Here is a 19,731-nt window from a genome sequence, read left to right as displayed (position 1 = left end):
AGCCGTATCAAATATGCAGCTAAGTTAAGAAGTGAAAGGGTATGGATGTGTGCCAGGCACTAAAGGCAGTGTGTTTGTCTAGAGACCATGTAAGTGCTGCTGAAGACTGAGCTGGATGCTAAGAGGTTTGTGTATGCCTGCTCTGGGCAGGAGAATCCTGTAGAACAAGGTGATGGATGCCAGGGTTGGGGTGGGATGGGGAATTGGGGAGAACCACCTTAAATATATTAGAAATGAAAGTAGAAAAATATCTATCCTATTTAATTATAGGCAAGCCTCACTAACTCAGCCTAATTAGAGGAAAGCCAGTCTGAATAACGGAATATTTTAAAATACATTTTTATTACTTTCAAGCACTGGACATGCTAGTAATTCAAACTACACTAACAACATCATACAGTACCTCAGGGAAAGAGCTTTAAGAATCATTTGTAATTAGCATATCAATTATTTGTATGTAAGTGGATGTGCACAAAGTGCATAAAAAGTTTATTCTCTTAAGTAGGACAAACATTCCCCAGCGCAGTCCTGTTTACACTATTAATTTGCTTAGCCAGCCCTTTTTGTGCCAAGATAGATGTATGTAAGACATACTTATTTCCTCAGGGAAGAAAGAATCACTTCCCTGTGTTTAGTCCAGTAACTAAGAAGCGGAGCGCCACTTAATTGGTTTGGGATTTCCAGGATATGGAGTTTTGAATTTGCATACAGGCTAGAGAGATTTCATATGGAGAAGATCTGGCAGCCATTGCCAGAGACCCAGTTTCCCCATCTGGATTTCATTGGAGTGATCTGGATTTCATCAAGCAACAGGACACTGATCCTAAATGATCCACCAGACACTCTAACATAGGCATGTTTAAAATACATCCTTCCCCCGAAAAATAACTGCTAAAATATGATGAGTTGGAGTTACTCTATGTGCAGTACTTAAAAGTAATAAAAATGCATTTCTTTTAAAGTCCCACAAAAACTGTGCAATGTCAAATTAATGATGAAAATCAATCCACAAGCTCTTTTCTTGCACACCTCATTGTGTGACGGCATTGCCGAGATTTCCAATCATCTGGGAAAGGATATTATATTTTGATGAGCTGCACCAGGTGCTAACTATATGGCAGGATTTTGTCTTTGAATCTTAGGGGAGGCCCTCTCGGGTAAAGAAGGGTGAGGGAAGGGCTAGGGGCATGTTTATTGTTAACAAATCATTATTGTCTACCTAAGTTCAAGAATCAGAGCAAGTAGATTGAAAAAGAAGAAGTATCAGGTATATAGGGAGTGTAGAAAATATGATTAGGAAATGAGAAACAGAGATATGTGCCTATATTTCTACCCATATGTATTAAATTGTGCTCTTGGTAAATTGTGACTTCTTCGAGGCTTAGAGAGTAAAAACTAAATGCAGAGAGCATAAGCACAGGCAGTAAATATACACACAAATGTCATAACTACAGTTTGGAATAACTCCAACTCTCTCCTTTCCCCCAAGGGCATCACTATCCAGGGTCTGCAAAGGTCAAATAGCTGTTTGGCTTCCAATCTGATTTTTTTGCTAAGAAATCAGAGAAGTCGGTTTCAATTTTAATAATATATTCTCCCAACCTCTATCTAACAGAAAGGCACTTGTGTTTCTGCCCCTTCTTAAAGTGAATTTTGTGTTTGGTGAAAGGTAATAGATTGGCAGCACTGGAAAAGGAATTACTGTATTCCCAGAACAGGTATAACCAGGCAGTGACACTATGAAATTTCTCTCTGCCTTTGGGGAACATTAGAGTACTATTCAGGAAGTCACTGCTATGGTGTGCTGTGCTGAACTCAACAGTATCCTAGTGGGCTGAAGGAATTAACAAAGCACTTGAAGGGCCTGACTTAAGGCCATTCATTTATTCATTCAACATTATGGAGTGCTTACCATGTGCCTGGTGCTAGGAGAAGACTTTTGCAAATATTATATCATTTAATCCACATAATAACCCTGTGGAGGAGAGAATATTCTTGCTTTACAGAGATGGTTCAGAGAACGATTTGTCCAAGTTGCTCCTGCAAGCACTAGCTCCAGCTTTGTCTGACCCCAAGTGCAGCATTCTCCCTGACCTCCATGCTGTGGAGGCTGCAAAGGAGATGGACAAGACATATGGCCAAATAATGTGATGCAGAGCAGAATGTAGTCTGTGCTGTGTGAGTGGTCCTGGTGGTTTCAGAGCAATAAAATGACCTACCCCAGGTCAAATAAAGAGTCATTAGTACAGCGACTTAGGATTCATATTCTTTAAGCCTTCTTCAATTTGGGGATTTTGGGTTGGGTTTGGTTTGGTTTGGTTTGGGCTTCCCTGGTGGCTCAGAGGTTAAAGCATCTGCCTGGAATGCAGGAGACCTGGGTTCAGTCCCTGGGTCGGGAAGATCCCCTGGAGAAGGAAATGGCAACCCACTCCAGTACTCTTGCCTGGAGAATCCCATGAAGGGAGGAGCCTGGTAGGCTATAGTCCATGGGGTTGCAAAGAGTCGGACATGACTGAGCGACTTCACTTTCACTTCACTTGGTTTGGTTTGGTTTTGGTTTGTTTTGTCTTAGCTCTCCAAACCAGCCTGCCTCTCCACCTACCCCACCCCCTGCACAGATAATATATACTCTGCTTCCTAGGGCCTCAGACCTTTCAGAATGAGGAAAGCCAAAGAGCACTGGGGTTTAGTGAAAAGAGCACTAGATTTGAATTAGAATTAGTATTCTAATTCTAGCTCTGAGGAGTCACTCTAGGCTGGTAAGGCTCTTTAATTCTGGATGACTCATTCCCCAGCCCTCCATGTGAATGAGGATGGTTTACTTCAAAGAGGTAAAGAGATAAGTAATAATAAACTAAAAATAGTGCATGGCCCTTTTTGTTTCCAAGGTGACATATAATTGATAAGTGGAATTACTTACAACAAGGCATTAGAAGGAGATGCCAGTTAGAATCTGTGTTTCTCTATAATGGACTCAGCAATGAGAGAAAAGATATCCCCATAAAATATTTTTTAAAAACTACATCTTGAAAATTAAAAAAGCAAAAGCAATGTGAGGGTTGTGTGTTTGGGAAGGTCAAGGGTTTAGAGGTTTGAGGTTGGCTTGTTTGTTTTTATTTTGTAGCTTTGGGTGTTCCGTTTGTTGTATGCTGAAGATGTTAATAGAATCAGTCCAGTTTGTCTGATGCTAAAAGCAGAGAGACTTATAGGAAATTAAATGTCTTCCAAGAGACACCTATGTCCCTGAACAAAGTGACTTATCATCCTCACCACAGGGAGCCCCCCACCCCAGTTCCCTGCATCCTTGAACAATTTGTAAAAGATATTCAGGAATCACCGAGGCATTTACCATATGCTGCTTCACCCACCCCTCAACCCCCACAGGTTGAGTTTTTGCAGAATGAATCTGCAGTGCCTGAGTTGAGAGAGGATTGAGGGAATTTAGAGGAAACAATACCTGTGAAAAGTTGAGTAGCTTCCATTTGGGACTGAGTAGTGATTCTTCCCTGGTGGCTCAGAGGGTAAGGCGTCTGCCTGCAATGCAGGAAACCTGAGTTTGATCCCTGAGTCAGGAAGATCCCCTGGAGAAGAAAATCCCATGGACAGAGAAGCCTGGTAGACTACAGTCCATGGGATTGCAAAGAGTCTGACACGACTGAGCGACTTCACTTAGTGATTCTTTAATGCAGTCCTCCCTCTGAATCCCATCCAATGCAATAGTTTTAAAATGTTTATTATAGAAAGGGTGTTGCTGTTGTTGTTGTTCAGTCACTCAGTCATGTCCAACTCTTTGCCACCCCATGGACTGCAGCATGCCAGGCTTGCCTGTCCTTCACCATCTCCCAGAGCTTGCTCAAACTCATGTCCATTGTCAGTGATACCATCCAACCATCTTATCTTCTGTGATCCCCTTCTGCTCCTGCCTTCTGTCTTTCCCAGCATCAGGGTTTTTTCCAATGAGTCAGCTCTTTGTATCAGGTGGCCAAAGTATTGGAGCTTCATCTTCAGCATCAGTCCTTCCAATGAATATTCAGGGTTGATTTGCTTCATATTCAAGGTTGATTTGCTTTAGGATTGACTGGTTTGATCTCCTTTCAGTCCAAGGGACTCTCAAGAGTCTCTTGAACTTTGGAAGCTCATCATGTTAATAGCAAATATTTTTCTCTTCTTTCCCTCAACTTCCTGTCCTTGGTTTTTCAACTTTGAATTCCTCATTTCTTTATTTTCTGTTGAGAAAGTCTCTAGAGGGTGCTTAAGATGCTTATTGGAATATATAAAGATGATAAGGCTGGTCTAGGCTGGTTTGCAAGCGAGAAAGTCAGGAGACGAATCTACTGGGAAGGTGCACCCATTAGAGGTCTGGCTATAGAGGGCCAAGTTTGGGTTACTAAGTCTATCACCAGCATTGATTAAGAGTAGCTGTCACACCATCTCTCTGGCATCCCATTGTTCTGAGAGGAATGTTTTAGAACTTTAAGTATTTAAAAACAAACAAAGCAAAACCAGGTTCCACCCCTGGTATTAGAGGTAAAGTGGCACCAGTGAATGATCCCAAAGGCACTCCATAGCAGTGCCTATGATCTACCCTCATGGAATAAAAGAAAAGGAGGTAATGCTACAATTTGGTTCTTGGGCTTTTCCTCTTATCTAAAAACATCATTAATGCCATCACTACTGGCTTTTATCAACCTCCAGCACCAACCACCTTCCCCAGACCAATGTAGAAACAGCTGCCACAGCCTCTCTTCCTCATTTGCATAGCTTTGTCTGAAAAGCAGACTGTTCAATACTGAGGAATCAGGTTTCTCATCAAGAAAATTGCATTTTAAATGCATATCTTATGTGTTTATAGGGAAGTAACTAATGTAGTATAATGAGATGCCTGTGTTCTCCCTCCTTTCTGGGTAAGTGATTTTATACTTTCCCAAAACCTAAAATTAATGATTTGCAGTGTAGTAGATAGTAATTGTTACAGTGGTTAGGTAAACTTTCCTCAAAGCAATCTGGGATGATATTTCATTCATTTATTCATTTAATATTTATTGAATGCCTCTCATATATATAAAGTACTGAGTCTAAGCTCAAGGAAGCTGGTGGAAATTTGAAAATTATAGATACACAGAGAGATACACATATGTATTCACATTCATACACATTCTAATAAAATGAAATGTGGATTTATGTTTCACTCTGTATAATAGGCTCCAGTTTCATCCACCTCATTAGAACTGATTCAAATGTATTCTTTTTAATGATTTGGCAAAACTAATACAATTATGTTAAGTTTAAAAATAAAATAAAATTAGGAAAAAAAAATGAAATGTGGAAAGTTATAAGAACCATAAGAGATTAACTGTGATGGGTACTCAAAGGGAGAAAATACTTCAGAAAAGGGCTTAATTGAAGAGATAACATTTGATCTGGTTTCTAAAGGGTAGCTAATTACTGTATCTTTACAAAGTGTATAAATGTGTATGTGTTTATGAAATCTGAGTCAAGTTTAAATGTACAAGATTACAGGGAAGAGCTCTATGCAGAGGGTACAACAAGATCAAAGTCAGAAAAGGCTGAGCTCTGTACACAGAACAGCAGTAGTCTAGTTTTCTGGACTGTGAAGTGCATGAGAGGGACAATTTGCAAAGAAGATTGGAAAAGTGGGTGGGAACCACTTTGTGCAGGAGCTGGAATTCTTAGCAATGAAAATTTGTACCATGTTCTGTAAGCATTTGGGGAATTGCCAAAGGTTTTAGAATGAGGGTATAGTATAATTAGAACTTGCTCAGGAAGGCCAACACTAAAAAAATAATAATGCAATGCCTGCTACTGCTATTATACAAGATAGCATGTGAAGTGGCTGGCACAAGCACGTGAAGCACAGTAAAATGTGGAAGCTAGTGTATGGCAGTGATGTGGAACATGGACTTGTGCCAGGAGGCCTGGGTTCAAAAGCCAGCTCTCATATTGAATAGCTACAGATCTTCTACAGATTTTTTAACCTTTCTATGCTGCTGTTTCCCCATCTATAGAATAGGATTAATGATAATGGCTTTTATAAATTGTTTTGAGAGTCAAATGGTCTAATACATATAAAACACATAGAATAGTGCTCAGTTTTTAATAAAGTACTTGGTAAGTGTTAGCTCCTATTATTATCATTTTTTATTCATGGTGGAGATGGAATTTGAATGAGCCTTTAAAGAATAGATACACTATAGACATGTAGAAAGATGACTTTCAGGCAAGGAAGTGAATGACAAAAGAAAGTGCAAGGTGAGGAGGGGTGTGAACCATGGACTGTTCAGTTTGCCTACAGAATAATATGGGTTAAGGAGTTACTGAAAATAAGATTCAACAGGTAGGCTGGAATCATATCATGAAGGACTTTGAATCATAGGCTAAGAATTTTAGGCATCATCTAAAGGCAATGGCACCCCACTCCATTACTCTTGCCTGGAAAATCCCATGGACAGAGGAGCCTGGTGGGCTGCTGTCCATAGGGTCGCTACAAGTCGGACATGACTGAGCGACTTCACTTTCACTTTTCACTTTCATGCATTGGAGGAGGAAATGGCAACCCACTCCAGAATTCTTGCCTGGAGAATCCCAGGGACAGGGGAGCCTGGTGGGCTGCCGTCTATGGGGTCGCACAGAGTCGGACATGACTGAAGCAACTGAAGCAGCAGCAGCAGCAGCAAAGACAATGGAAGGGCTTCCCAGGTGGTGCTAGTGAAAAGAACCTGCCTGCTAATGCAGAAGACCTAAGAGATGTGAGTCCAATCCCTGGGTTGGGAAGATCCCCTGAAACAGAGCGTGGCAACCCACTCCAGTATTCTTGCCTGGAGAATCCCATGGACAGAGGAGCCTGGCAGGCTACAGGGTGAGCCTGGCGGGCCACAGTCCGTAGGGTGGCAAAGAGTTGTACATGACTGAAGCAACTTAGTGTGCATGCACACAAAAACAATGGATAAATATTGAATGTTTATGAGTAAGGAAGTAACTTGATCAAAACCTTCCTTAAGGAAAATTCATCTGATGCCTGTGTGTTTGTGTGTGTGTGTGTATGTGTGTGATAGATTAGAGAGGGAAGAGACATGGGGCAGAGAAATTAATTAGGAAGCTATTGGTGTAATTCACAAGGAGGTTATAAGTGTTAGAGTACTGCATGAGAGTGGAAAGGAGGCAATAGGAGAGATATTGGTGCAAGTTTGGTAACTGAAGAGGAGCAGGGAAAGGGGGGAATCACAAAGAGCCTAGGAGTTTTGAACATGGATTACTGAAAGGATGAAGTGTTGTTAGCAGAGATAAGGAATAGAAAAAATAGGATGATAGGTTCAGAATGGTGAAAATGGAGCTGTAAATCACAGATGACTTTATAAAAATTGACAACCTGATCCTAAAATTTATATCAAATTCAACCTGGAGTAACCAAAAATATCTTGAAACGGAAGAACAATGTTGGAGCCCTTCCCAACTTTAAAACTTACTGCAAAGCTACTATAATCAAAGCAGTGTGGTACTGGCAATGAGGCTAGACATACAGAGAAGTGGAATAGAGTTCAGAGTTCAGAAATATGTACAGTAAATTGATTTTATTCAGAGAGTGCCAAGACAATGGGGAAAGAACAGTCTTTTCAGCAAATGGTGCTGGGACAACTGAATCACATGCAAAAACAGTGAATTTGGATCCATACCTCACACCATATACAAAAATTAAGTCCACATAGCCTGAGAAGTCTAAATGTAAGAGCTTAAACTATAAAACACTTAGAAGAAAACATGGATGTAGATGTTAATGACCTTGAATTAGATAATGCTCTCTTAGACATGACACCAAAAGCACAAGCAACAGAATAAATATACATAAATTGGAAAATTGTCAAAATTTAAAGCTTGTGCTTCAAAGGACACTATCAAGAAAGTAATAGACAACCCATAGAATGGGAGAAAATTTTTGCAAGCCATGTATCTGATAAGGGACTTGTATTTATAATATATCAATACTTACAAATCAGTATTAAAAAGAAAAATGACTCAATTTTAAGATGGGCAAAGGAACTACATAGATATTGCTTTAAAGAAGATATACAAATGACCAAAAAGCATGTGAAAAGATACTCAACATCATTAGTCATCAATGAAATACAAATCAAAACCACAATGAGATACCACTTTATACCCACTAGGATTGATGGATAAACAATCAATTGTTTAAAAAACAAAACAAGGACAGAAAATAACAAGTGTTGGTGAAGATGTGGAGGAAGAATTGGAGCCCTCATCTGTTATACATTGCTGGGGGGAATGTAAAATGGTACAGTCCCCGTGGGAAACAGTCTGGCAGCTCCCTCAAAAGCTTAAATATAGAGTTACCATATGACCCAGCAATTCTACTCCTAGGTATTTCAGAGAAATGGAAACAGGTCCACAGCAACATTTCTCATATTAGCCAAAAAGTACAGAAATAGCCCAAATGTCCATCAACAGATAAATGGTGAATAAAGAAAATGTGGTGTATACAAATAATGGAGAGTTATTTGACCATAAAAAGGAATGAGGTACTAATACATGGATGAACCTTGAAAATAGTATGCTAAATGAAATGAAAGAAGCCAGTCACAAAAGACCACACATGAAAGGTCAAAATTAGACGAATCCTTAGAGACAGAAAGTAGGTTCATGGTCGCCAAGGGCAGGGGGTTGAAGAGTGGTGGGAGTAGGTAGTAACTGCTGTTGGGTACATGGTTTCTTTTGGGGATGATAAAAATGTTCCAGGGAATTCCCTGGTGGTCCATTGGTTAGGACTCTACACGCTCACTGCCAAGGGCCCAAGTTCAATCCCTAGTTGGGGAATTAAGATCCCACAAGTCTTGTGCTGCAATCGATAAAAAAAAAGTTCTAAAATTCATTGTGGTGATGGTTGCACAACTCTGTGAGTATACTAAAATCTGTTGGGTTGTACACTTTAAATGAGGGAATTGTATGGTATGTGAATATCGATAAAGGTTTAAAAATTTTTTTGTTTAAGTCTTTTAGTGGAGCTACAGCCATTGATGATGACCAGCTGCAGATCTTTGAGCAGTATACACTGTCAGTTGGTCCTGAAAAGTTGATAAAGATTACAGAGAAAAGACTTTTGGATATCATGACACAGAGATCTAGTCTCTCCCTTCAGGAGAGCAATTTCAGGAGAGCAGTGAGATAAAAAATGGGATTGCAAGAAGTATGTATAGGTAGCCAATAAGTAGACAAATTTGGCAATGAAGAAAACAGGATGAAGAGATGGACAACTTGTGACCCAAAGGAACTGAATCAGTAGGAAGGCAGAGACTAAAGATGTGAAAGATCTCATTGGTGATACATGGCTCTTAGAGCAACTGGAAATAGGATCTAGTGCCCAGCTGGTAAAATTAGCCTCAAGAAAGAGAAGGAATATGAGGGAAGACATTTTCAGGTAAAGAAAAGAGGTAGAAGAAGGCATTTATTAGACATAGCTTTGACTAGCTTACTCAAGCATAAGGCAGAAAAAGTTTGATCTGGAAAGATATATATCAAACTTTTTCTGATCCTTGACTGAGCTGATTGAAACTATGTGTAATGAATCAGGAATTACCTTTGGAGAGAGAGTAAAGATGAAGAAAAGGAGATTTTTTCCTCTTTTATTTGATAGACTTTTATGTTTGATTTTTTTAACATGAAGAATTTACTTTCAGGATAATTGTATTTTTAAAAAATTAGACTAGATGCTGCAAGAAATGTAGTTGTTTACCAATTGGAGGTGAAGCAAATAGTTGCCAAGCTGCACAGAGGGAGTGGCACGTGTTAAGCACTCAATAAATGTTTATGGAATTTGTTAAGTTGGAGTTGTAACATAAGCTGTAGAAGATGAAATTGGTTTGATTTCTCAGCTTTCTCCAGCAGAACAGAGCTGAAAATTCTGACAGTGTGATTTATCCAAAGGCTAAAGATTAATAAGGCTAAAATGACAAACATGTTAGGGAATTAAGTATGTTTAAAATGACAGATAATATTCTTCAAAACAAGTAGTGAAGCACGTGTGAGGACAAAAGGTGGGCTGATGGATGATGAAAATAGAAGAAAAACTAGGACACAGGAGTTACAATGAGAATAAAGAGTAAGTTCAATGGAGGAAACATGGAAGGATGGCAAATAGTACACAGAAAAGGTAGTTCAGAGTCTTAGATGTGAAGCAATTCCAAGTGCTTCCTTATCAGGCTCCAAAGCATGACTACGCCCAGGGATAAGTCAAGCAGAGTGCAGGAGGACATCACTATTATTCAAAAGGTGAAGAAACTGTAATGTCAGAGAACTAGGAGGGTCACAGTGGAAAGCAGCATCTCTCTCTTGTTCAATGTAGTAAACTCATTGCCTAACCTAGTGCGTGGCAAATAGGCATTCCATTAACATTTCTTGAATGAATGAATGAATGACTAAGGTAGCACTTATCATGGTTATTTGTTTTCCTGTCTCCCTCCCTTACTGGACCAGGAACTCTTAGAGTCTTGCTTGTTTCTGTATCTCTAGTGCCCAGAATAGGGAAGAGTAGGTACTTGAATCAAGATTTGAGTGAGTGAATGACTATTGAACTGCAGAGAATGATAGCAAGGAAATGAAAAGACAGAAAAATTGTGAACCAGATACCAAAATCCTCAAGGAAGTTGAAAAGAATACATTATAGGTCTGTAGATAAGAACATTGATAGTATTTGTTTAGTATAAGCAAATGACATTGACCTTAAAAAAGGAAAGACTGATGAGAGGGAGGAAAACTCAATTTGAAAGTTAAAAATAAGGAATATACCAATTTCTGTCCTTGTGTTCCCTGTGAATTCTGGAAGAATGGGCAATGTGTTTTCTTCTTTGACCCCCACCACAACCAATCTGTCACCTAACCCTTTCCATTTTTTCCAAATTTACCTCACTATGCTTCCTGTTGCTCTTGTGCCCAGAATGCTTTAAGACCCTTTTTGCCAATATCTTTACCTCCAGTCTTCCTCTCTTTGGCCTTGCATGCAACAGCAAAAATCAAAGTTCCTAATAAGCATTAGTTTTGAATAGCATCAGTACTGGTCTCAGACTTCAGTGTTTCCCATTTGAACATCAAACCAAAGGAAAACTTGCAATTTTCAGTTTAAGTGTCCACCATGTAGTCCTCTCACATGAGGTGAGCTGTCCTTATTTCTAGTTGCTTTGACGTTTACACCGTGAACAAAATACCCCACCTTTTTCAAAGCTTCTAATTACCCTTTTCTCTACCCATCTAAAGCCCTGAGGACTCATTTAAAAAAGAATTCTCATTTTCCCTTCCTGGCTGCTATTAAAACAACTCTCCCAGTAACACCTGCCTTCCTTTATCCTTTCTTCTTCCCTAGCACCAAACACTCAGGACTGGTATCAACATTCATATGCTTTTCTTGTGTGACAGTGTGTATTGCCCAATTGATTCTACCATAGGAGTATCTCCCAAATCCAACTCTTCCCTCTGAGCCTTCCTGCCACTGACTTGGATGGTGGCAAAAACCTCCTGATAACCTTCACTTTATCTTGCGCTATAATCAGAGGATCTTTTAAAAATGTAAATTTAATCATGCCTTGTGCATATGGTACATGTGTGCATGCACACATACAATGTTTGAGACATTTCATACCTTTTAATGAATTCTTTTTTTATTGAAGTATAGTGATTTACAATGTTGTGTTACTTTCTGATGTATGGCAAAGTGATCCAGTTATATAGTTGTTTGTGTGTGTCTGCTAATCCCAAACTCCTACTTTATCCTTCCATCACCCATTTTCCCCTCTGGTAACCGTAAGTTTATTTTCTATGTCTGTGACTATTTTGTAACTAAATTCATTTGTGTTATATTTTAGAGTCCACATATAACTGATATCATATGGTATTTGTCTTTGTCTGACTTCACTTAGTATGATCATCTCTAGGTCCATCCATGTTGCTGCAAATGGCATGATTTCATTCTTTTTATGGGCAAGTAGTATTGTGTGTGTGTGTGTGTGTGTGTGTGTGTGTATACAAACAGAATATACCATATTTTCTTTATCCATTCATCTGTCAATGGACATTTAGGTTGCTTCTATGTCTTGGCTATTGCAAATAGTGCTGCTGTTAACATTGGGGTGCATTTATTTTTTTGAAATAGAGTTTTCTCTGGATATATGTCCAGAAGTGGGATTGCTAGATTATAAGGTAGCTCTATTTTCAGTTTTTTTAAGGAATATTCATATTGTTTTCCATAGTGGCTGCACCAGTTTACATTCCCACCAACAATGTAGGAGAGTTCCCTTTTCTCCACACCCTCTCTAGCATTTGTTATTTGTAGACTTTTTTTTAATTTGTAGACTTTTTAATGATGGCCGTTCTGACCAGCGTGAAGTAGTTTTGATTTGCATTTATCTTATAATTAGTGATGCTGAGCATCTTTTTACATGCCTATTGGCCATCTGTATGTCTTTGGAAAAATGTGTATTTGGGTCTTCTGCCTATTTTTTGATTGGGTTGATTTTTTTGTTGTTATTATTGAATTGTATGAGCTATTTGTGTATTTTGAAAATTAAGCCCTTGTCAGTCCGTAACTTGCAAATATTTTCTCCCATTCTGTAGGTTGTATTCGTTTTGCTTATGGTTTCCTTTGCTATGCAAAAGCTTATAAGTTTGCCTCAGTTCCATTTGTTTATTTTTGCTTTTATTTCTATTGCCTTGGGAGACTGATCTAAGAAAAATATTGGTACAATTTAAAGACATTTCATAGCCTTTAAGTAAAAATCCAAACATTAGCCTGCCTGGTCTATCTGGCCCTTTGTGCCCTAAGTCATGTTTGCCTCAACAGCCTCACTTCCACCACTCCTTGATCCAAGCCTTCATGCAGTTCCTCCTCTAAACCTAGTCCCTTACCCATAATCCCCACAACCTCCCTGCTTCCTTCCCCTACCTTCACCCCATGTGCCTGTAAATATTTCCTAGTCTTTTTTTTTTTTTTTACTTATTTCAAGATAATCATAGATTCATAGGAAGTTGTAACAAAATGTATAGATGAGTCCAGTGTACTCTTCCTCCTGCCTCCTCCAATGTTGCCATCTTGCACAATTATAGTATAACATCAAAATCAAGAAGTTGACATTGGTACAATCTATACAGCATATTAAGTCTTAACCAGTTATACATGTATTTGTGTGTGTGTGTGTGTGTGTGTGTAGCTCTCTGGGATTTTATCATGTAGCTTTGCATAACCACAACCACTAGCACAATCAAGGTATAGAACTGTGCCATCACCACAAGGCTCTCATGCTACCCTTTTATAGCCACATTCATCCCTAACTCCTGGCAACCACTAATCTCTTCATCTCTCTAACTGTTGTTTCACCAATGGTATATAAGTGGAATCGTGCTATACAGATTTTGAGATTGGTCTTATTCACCAAGCATCATTCCCTTGAGATCCATCCATGTTTTTTGTACGTATCAAGAATTTCTTTTTATTGATTAACAATATTCCAGTGCTGTGAGTGTACCACAGTTTGTTTCACCATTCACTGGCTGAAGTACATTTGGGTTGTTTCCAGTTTGGGTAGTTAAAAATAAAGCTGCTATGAACATTCAGGTACAAATTCTTATATGAAAATGTCTTAATTTCTCTAGAATAAATGCCCAAGAGTGCAATTTTTAGATTGTATGGCAAGGCCATTTTATGTTTTTATATATTTTGTTATACTTCGTTGCTGCATGCAGGCTTTCTTCAGTTGTGGCGAGCAGATGCTACTCTTCTTGTGGTGCGTGGGCTTCTCACTGGGTTCTCTCATTGCAGACTGCAGGCTCTAGATGCAGAGACTGGTTGCAGCACGCAGGCGCAGTCGTTGCAGTGTGCAGCTGCAGGGCACTTGGGCTTCAGCAGTTGTGACACACAGACTCCATAGTTGCAGTTTGCAGACTTAGTTGCTCCGCAGCATGTGAAATCTTCTCATTCCTGGATCAGAGATCAAACCCATGTCCCCTGCATTGGCAGGCAGATTCTTATCCACTGCACCACCAGGGAAGTCCCCAAGTCCATTTTTAGTTTTGACAGGAACTGCCAAACTATTTTCCAGAGTGGCTATACCATTTTACATTCCCACCCAAAAGGTATGAGTGACCGAGTTTCTCCACATCTTCACCAGCAATAGATATTTTCACTGTTTTTCATTTTAGCCATTTTGATAGGTGGCTCATTGTATATCTTCTCCTCTTGTAAGACCTCACAAGAGTTACTCTACCTCCTGCTCTGTGCCATCTCTGATACTTCTTTATTCGTTGTGTTTTAGTTATTTATTAACATGGTCCAAGTTCCCCCTCTGCTCTGAGCTACATGAAGATAAGAACTGTGTCATATTCATCTTTTTATTTTCCTGAAGCATCTGGTACAGTTACATACTAGATACACAGAGGGCACTCAGTAAATGTGTGCAAAATGAGGGAATGCATGAAATGAAAAAAAGCATTAGTCTTGCTTGCCTCCCCATCCTCCCCATCAAGCTATAAACCCTTTTAAAACAGAAATCATGCCTCCCTCTGTATCTCCTGGCAGCAGCTAATAGGGTGCTCTGTATGTGTAGCTGCTCAACAAATGTTGGCTAACTATTCAGGTGGCTTATCTTCCCTCTGCACTCAGGAGATAAGCACATGAAAGAGGGAATAGGCCCGAGTATTTCTGTATTAAGGATCATATGTCATAAATTTTATAATATTCTTATATCTCCACAATCACTGAATATTTGTCTACGTAGATGAGAAATCAAAACAAACTGGTCTTTTGAGTCAAAGAATGCCTCTGTAGCTGAGCAGTTTTCATTAGTTTTCAATGCCCTGGTTACATATGAATTTTGGAGGACAGCATTTCATATCCCTGCATTCTTTTTGCAGTTTCAGAAGAATCTGGGATTTTTCTGTTTTTACTCCACTGGTATAATTTGACATGTTGATTATGAAGGGGTCATTAACTGCAACATTTTTATCACTTTTTGACTCTGCATTTTCTCAACTCTGAAGTATGTTAATTTGCACTTGTTTGTACGTCTCTGTAAGAGGTACTCAAGCCCTCGAGGACTGGCATTTGTCTAGGAGCTAGATTGTAAGCCCCTTGAGAACAGGGACCTTATAACTCCTAGGAATGCATTCTGGACATTGTCAACATTCAATTAATGATAATGCTAGAAGCCTGACTAAGGTCATCTGTCACAGGGATAATTTCCTTTTCATCTCTAAGGCTTCTGTCAAAAAAACCCAAAAAAGCTGTTAGGTTGATTTGATAGCATTGAATGATTCTACCCAAAATTATGTTCATTTTACCCACTACAGTTTGTTCTTTGGAGTGCTTTCAGATTTATAGTTTTGGATCAGTTGTTCCAGTTTCCTTCCCTATAATACTCTGGTTACATACAAATTGGAGGGGGGATTGTATTTCATAACCCAGAAGTCCTTTAGCCTAATAAAAAGTAAGCTGATAACATCTATGCTTTCAGAAAGAGTTTAATTCTCTTCACCAGCCCTCATTGATAAGTAGGTGATAAACTCCAAGTGTTTTAAAATCTTAAATTATCAGAAATAATCATTCATTCAGTATATTGTCCTATTTTCACAGATTGAAAATAGCGTAAATGTGTGCACTATGTCCTGTGGCTGTTGAAATTAAATTACAATGGATATTTAAAGGAAATCTGAGTTCTAAAATAGAAAAGTAAATTTGGTCCTTGGTGAGGATGGAGGTGGGGGGAAATTTTTAGTATGTCAGGTTTATTGAGGTATAATTTACATGAAGTCTGATTTACCCCTTTTAGATGGAAAGTTTGATGAGTTGACAAGTTGGGTTTTTTCCTTTCACTATTTGCTGATTCAGCTATACCTCCAACTACCCTCACGACCAACCTTAGACCAAACAGACCTATCTTTTTCTGACATTTTATCTACTATTTCTTTTCCACAGTGTACTAAAGGAAGTGTACATAGCCTTTAATCCCAAAGCAGTGGTCTTACAGCTGGGAGCTGATACAATAGCTGGGGATCCCATGTGCTCCTTTAACATGACTCCAGTTGGAATTGGCAAATGTCTTAAGTACATCCTTCAATGGGAGTTGGCAACGCTCATCTTGGGAGGAGGTAAGTACAAAGGAAGGTCACCAGGAGAATTTGTTGACCTTTTGCCATATTTTGTCCATTGACACTGAGGGAAACTTGGCTTTCTTAGATTGGATAATACCAGGCTGCCCGTGGTCCACAAGCCTGAGTCAATGAATTCTGCCACCTTCATGGTTCAGCATAAGGAAGTACTCTGACACATTTCTCCTCAGCCTGGCATGTGCATTGACTCCTTGGCACTCTGAAGTCTAAGTTTCCATTCCTGAAGCAAAGGTGCTTTGGTTAAAGGTGACATCAAATCTTATTTAAAATAGAGGATGTTGAGCCCAGTGGACTTTGATCCATCTTCTCTCAGGATCACCTTTGATTCCCAGTTCTAATCATTATCTTTTGGAAAGATACCACTAAAATTCTAACCCTACTCACATACAAGTAATAAACACATGAATTAATTGAATATCTAAGTTGAATTCAAGAACAACTTCTTTCCCACTAAAAAAGCATGGATTTGAGAGATGTAAAGCATCTCTTGGGCATTCTTACCTTCAAAGTATACTTATATTTTGTAGTACTTAACCAACAGAAAGCTGGGTCTATTCAATAGAAGCATTTACACAAACCTGAGCTACCTTTGATGGTGCTTTGTGTAGAATCTTCTATCTGGCACAATCTTTATTTTGTTAAATGAATAGATTAGTGTGTTAAAATAACATGGTCAAGCAGATTGAGTTTAAAGTGTATTATGGAAGTGCTAATAGTTTGTTGTTTGTCAACCTGTTGTAAAAACCAAATTAAAGGAGATTGTGGGGAGGCCTTACGAAAATGAGTGAGAATTCAACACAAATACACAAGCATGGTCTTTTGGCAGCCTCAAACCCTAGAGAGATTGAAATTGAAGGTGCTTATAAGAAACAACCTCTTCTGAAAAGCTGGCAAGAAATGTATTAACTTCAACTCAGGGAAAAGATAACATTGATAAGTACTATGGACATATTACTTTCCCTGACAGCACTAAAGAGTGATTATGATACAGGTAGGCCCAGAGGGAAGAAAAAAAAGCCCTTTCCGCAAAATACAGATGTGTGAATTCTACTTTTGTTTGAGGCTACAGCCTTTACTTTAGAACTTTCAAAGCCTCTTTGCTTTCTCAGCCCCAAGTATTGGCTTTAGAATATATAACTCTTCTTATGCAATATGTGTATTCCTGAAAATACCAGTGCATAAGTGGGAATTCTTGCAAATTATATTGTATGCCAGAGAGAACTTGCTACCTAAAACCTGTGGGGATTCCTTTTGAAATCAAATAATCATACCCAATAAGCTGATCTGATAAATTCAGATTTTCCATGTTGGGAGTGTTTAAAGGAATACCAGTATTATTTCACTTAAATTCTCAACCCCCAATATCACATAGACAATTGGCAGAGAGGGCCACATCCCCAAATTTCAGTGGACTCCAATGAAGCCAAAAAGATACATTGCAGAAGCCCCAGCATCCCTGACCTTACATGGAATAGAAAGGCTTAAGAAAAGGGTGGCCATATGTCTCAATTTATACATGTTATTCCAGTATAATTATTAATAGTGTCCCTTTTTACTCTTAAAAATGTACTATTGTGGGTGATAAATTGTGGGTGATAAATGATATGGTCTCCCTACCTAAAATAGACCAGATTCTATTTCCCGCAGAACCCTCTGAGGTTAGGAAATTGTTCCATTTTATCCTTACACTCTTGGAATTTAGCTAAAGGCCAATGTTCTAGCCCTTGCATGGCAGAACACATCTATTCAGCACAAAAATATGCTGATTATTAGCCAGTATAATATGGCTGCTGGGTGACTGTGACAGGACCTGACGAGGTGGGTCAGAGTGTCAATCAATAGTTCCCTTCCTCATCTTATTCTCTTTGATCTCTGCCACTATGCCCGTGTTTTGTGGAGAAAAGGAATGCTGATATGAAAAGAAGGAAGTCTATTTCTGTCAGCATTTTCCTTTTCTCTTTCCTGGAGGTTTCCAGGGCTGTATCTGCCAATAGGTTTAATATACAAATCACATCTAGCAGTCATTTTATAGAATTGTTGCAAAATTCATCACAGAAACCTTTGCTTTGAGTAGGTCATCTCAAAAGATGCAGGTTTCTTGGTGGAATTGAGGAGCTTGGAGTCCTCTGGAGCATATTCATTCAGAGATGAGAATCTTTGGATCTTTGTAGGCTTTGGACTTCCCGGTTCCACACTGTGCATGGCCTGATTGGTTCGCTTAAGTCTGCCTACTAAGTAGTTCAAAAATATCATTAAAGATGCATAGGTATAATCTTGCAAGTTAGAATTATCTTTTTAGCCCTTTTATTAAAACATTTTTCTCTCCTTCCTTACCCCCCTTTCCTCTCCTGCTGTTTTGTGACTATTCTTTCCTAACTTCACAATTCTTGATGGAGACAGGAGGCTATAACCTTGCCAACACGGCTCGATGCTGGACATACTTGACCGGGGTCATCCTAGGGAAAACACTATCCTCTGAGATCCCAGATCATGAGGTAAGTAAGGCTCTGACAGTCCTCTCTTCTTTAAGGGGAAGAGCTGAGTCATTCCACCTAATCAAAATCACGTCCTCACCACTCAATACTGTTTTGTTGAGAGACACTCCAATAACAATAACACACTGTCTTGGCAGAATAGTGGGCTCTTGTTCCAAAATATCCAAGACCTTCTGCCTTTTTTTTTAATAAGAGATCTCAAAGGCCAACCAACTTTAATTTCTCAATTAATTACAGAGACTGTGGGAAGGGGTCACCTGTTCATACAAAGAAATCTTTGGAATATGTGTATATTTTCATCCTCTAGTCTCAAAACAGAAGAGGTAATTTTTTTTAAATATAGAAACTGGGTTCTCCTCTATCTTTAAAATGTCCTATAGGCAGTATGTCGCACCTCTGTTTTTTGGTGGTAGTCCTGATCCCTCACTTTTCTTTGGCTGATGTAAAATTTAAAAATACACACACATAACCATTACCAAGACAGGTCTGGTATTTTTTTGACAATTAGTGGCACACAAAATTTGGGGTAGAGCCATCCAAAATATGAAACATGTCATTTAAACTTTTGCCATTTTCTTTAGTCATATGAGATGGACTTTATGTTTTCCAAGCACAGATGTCTGTTCTAGTTTTCTCAAAAGAGGTGTATGTAATAGAAAGTTCTCTGAGAACTGTGAGTGTGCTGATCCCTTTATCTGAAAGTATACCCCTTTGCTTCCCACCCACTCCATCACCTGGTGAGAAACGTGTTATCACAGATCAGGATGTGTAGCTGCAGGCTTTGGACTCTGACTTACAATAATGAATCAATGGCTGCCACCCCACCTTCTCAAGGCATTGCCCAAGGAGTCTAGATGGTACTTGGGTTATAGCATTTTGATTCTTGCTCAATGCAGAAGCTGTATACTTGGGAGCATGATGCTTTTTTAGTTACTATTATTTCTTTAAAAATTAGAAACAAGTTAAACTAATTCCCTCCCAATTTTCTTCTACCCATAGATAAGGTATAATACGTATCTCAGAAAAACCACTCAATGTGTCTAGAATACAAATA

General features: G+C 39.0%; 1 protein-coding gene across 2 annotated transcripts in view; it reads left to right on the top strand.

Moving 5' to 3' along the window:
* HDAC8 (histone deacetylase 8) overlaps positions 1-19,731 on the top strand; it is a 238,788-nt gene that overhangs the window by 82,973 nt on the left and 136,084 nt on the right. For both annotated transcript variants that reach the window (XM_027533139.1, XM_027533138.1), the window contains exons 8-9: positions 15,989-16,161; positions 18,583-18,677. In XM_027533139.1, the coding sequence (XP_027388940.1) occupies positions 15,989-16,161; positions 18,583-18,677 (268 nt within the window). The remainder of the gene's footprint in view (positions 1-15,988; positions 16,162-18,582; positions 18,678-19,731) is intronic.

Source organism: Bos indicus x Bos taurus, chromosome X (genome assembly GCF_003369695.1).
Source record: "Bos indicus x Bos taurus breed Angus x Brahman F1 hybrid chromosome X, Bos_hybrid_MaternalHap_v2.0, whole genome shotgun sequence".
Classification (NCBI taxonomy): Eukaryota; Metazoa; Chordata; class Mammalia; order Artiodactyla; family Bovidae; genus Bos; species Bos indicus x Bos taurus.
The sequence above is the reverse complement of the archived record's forward strand: the minus strand, read 5'-3'. Positions and strand labels throughout refer to the sequence as shown.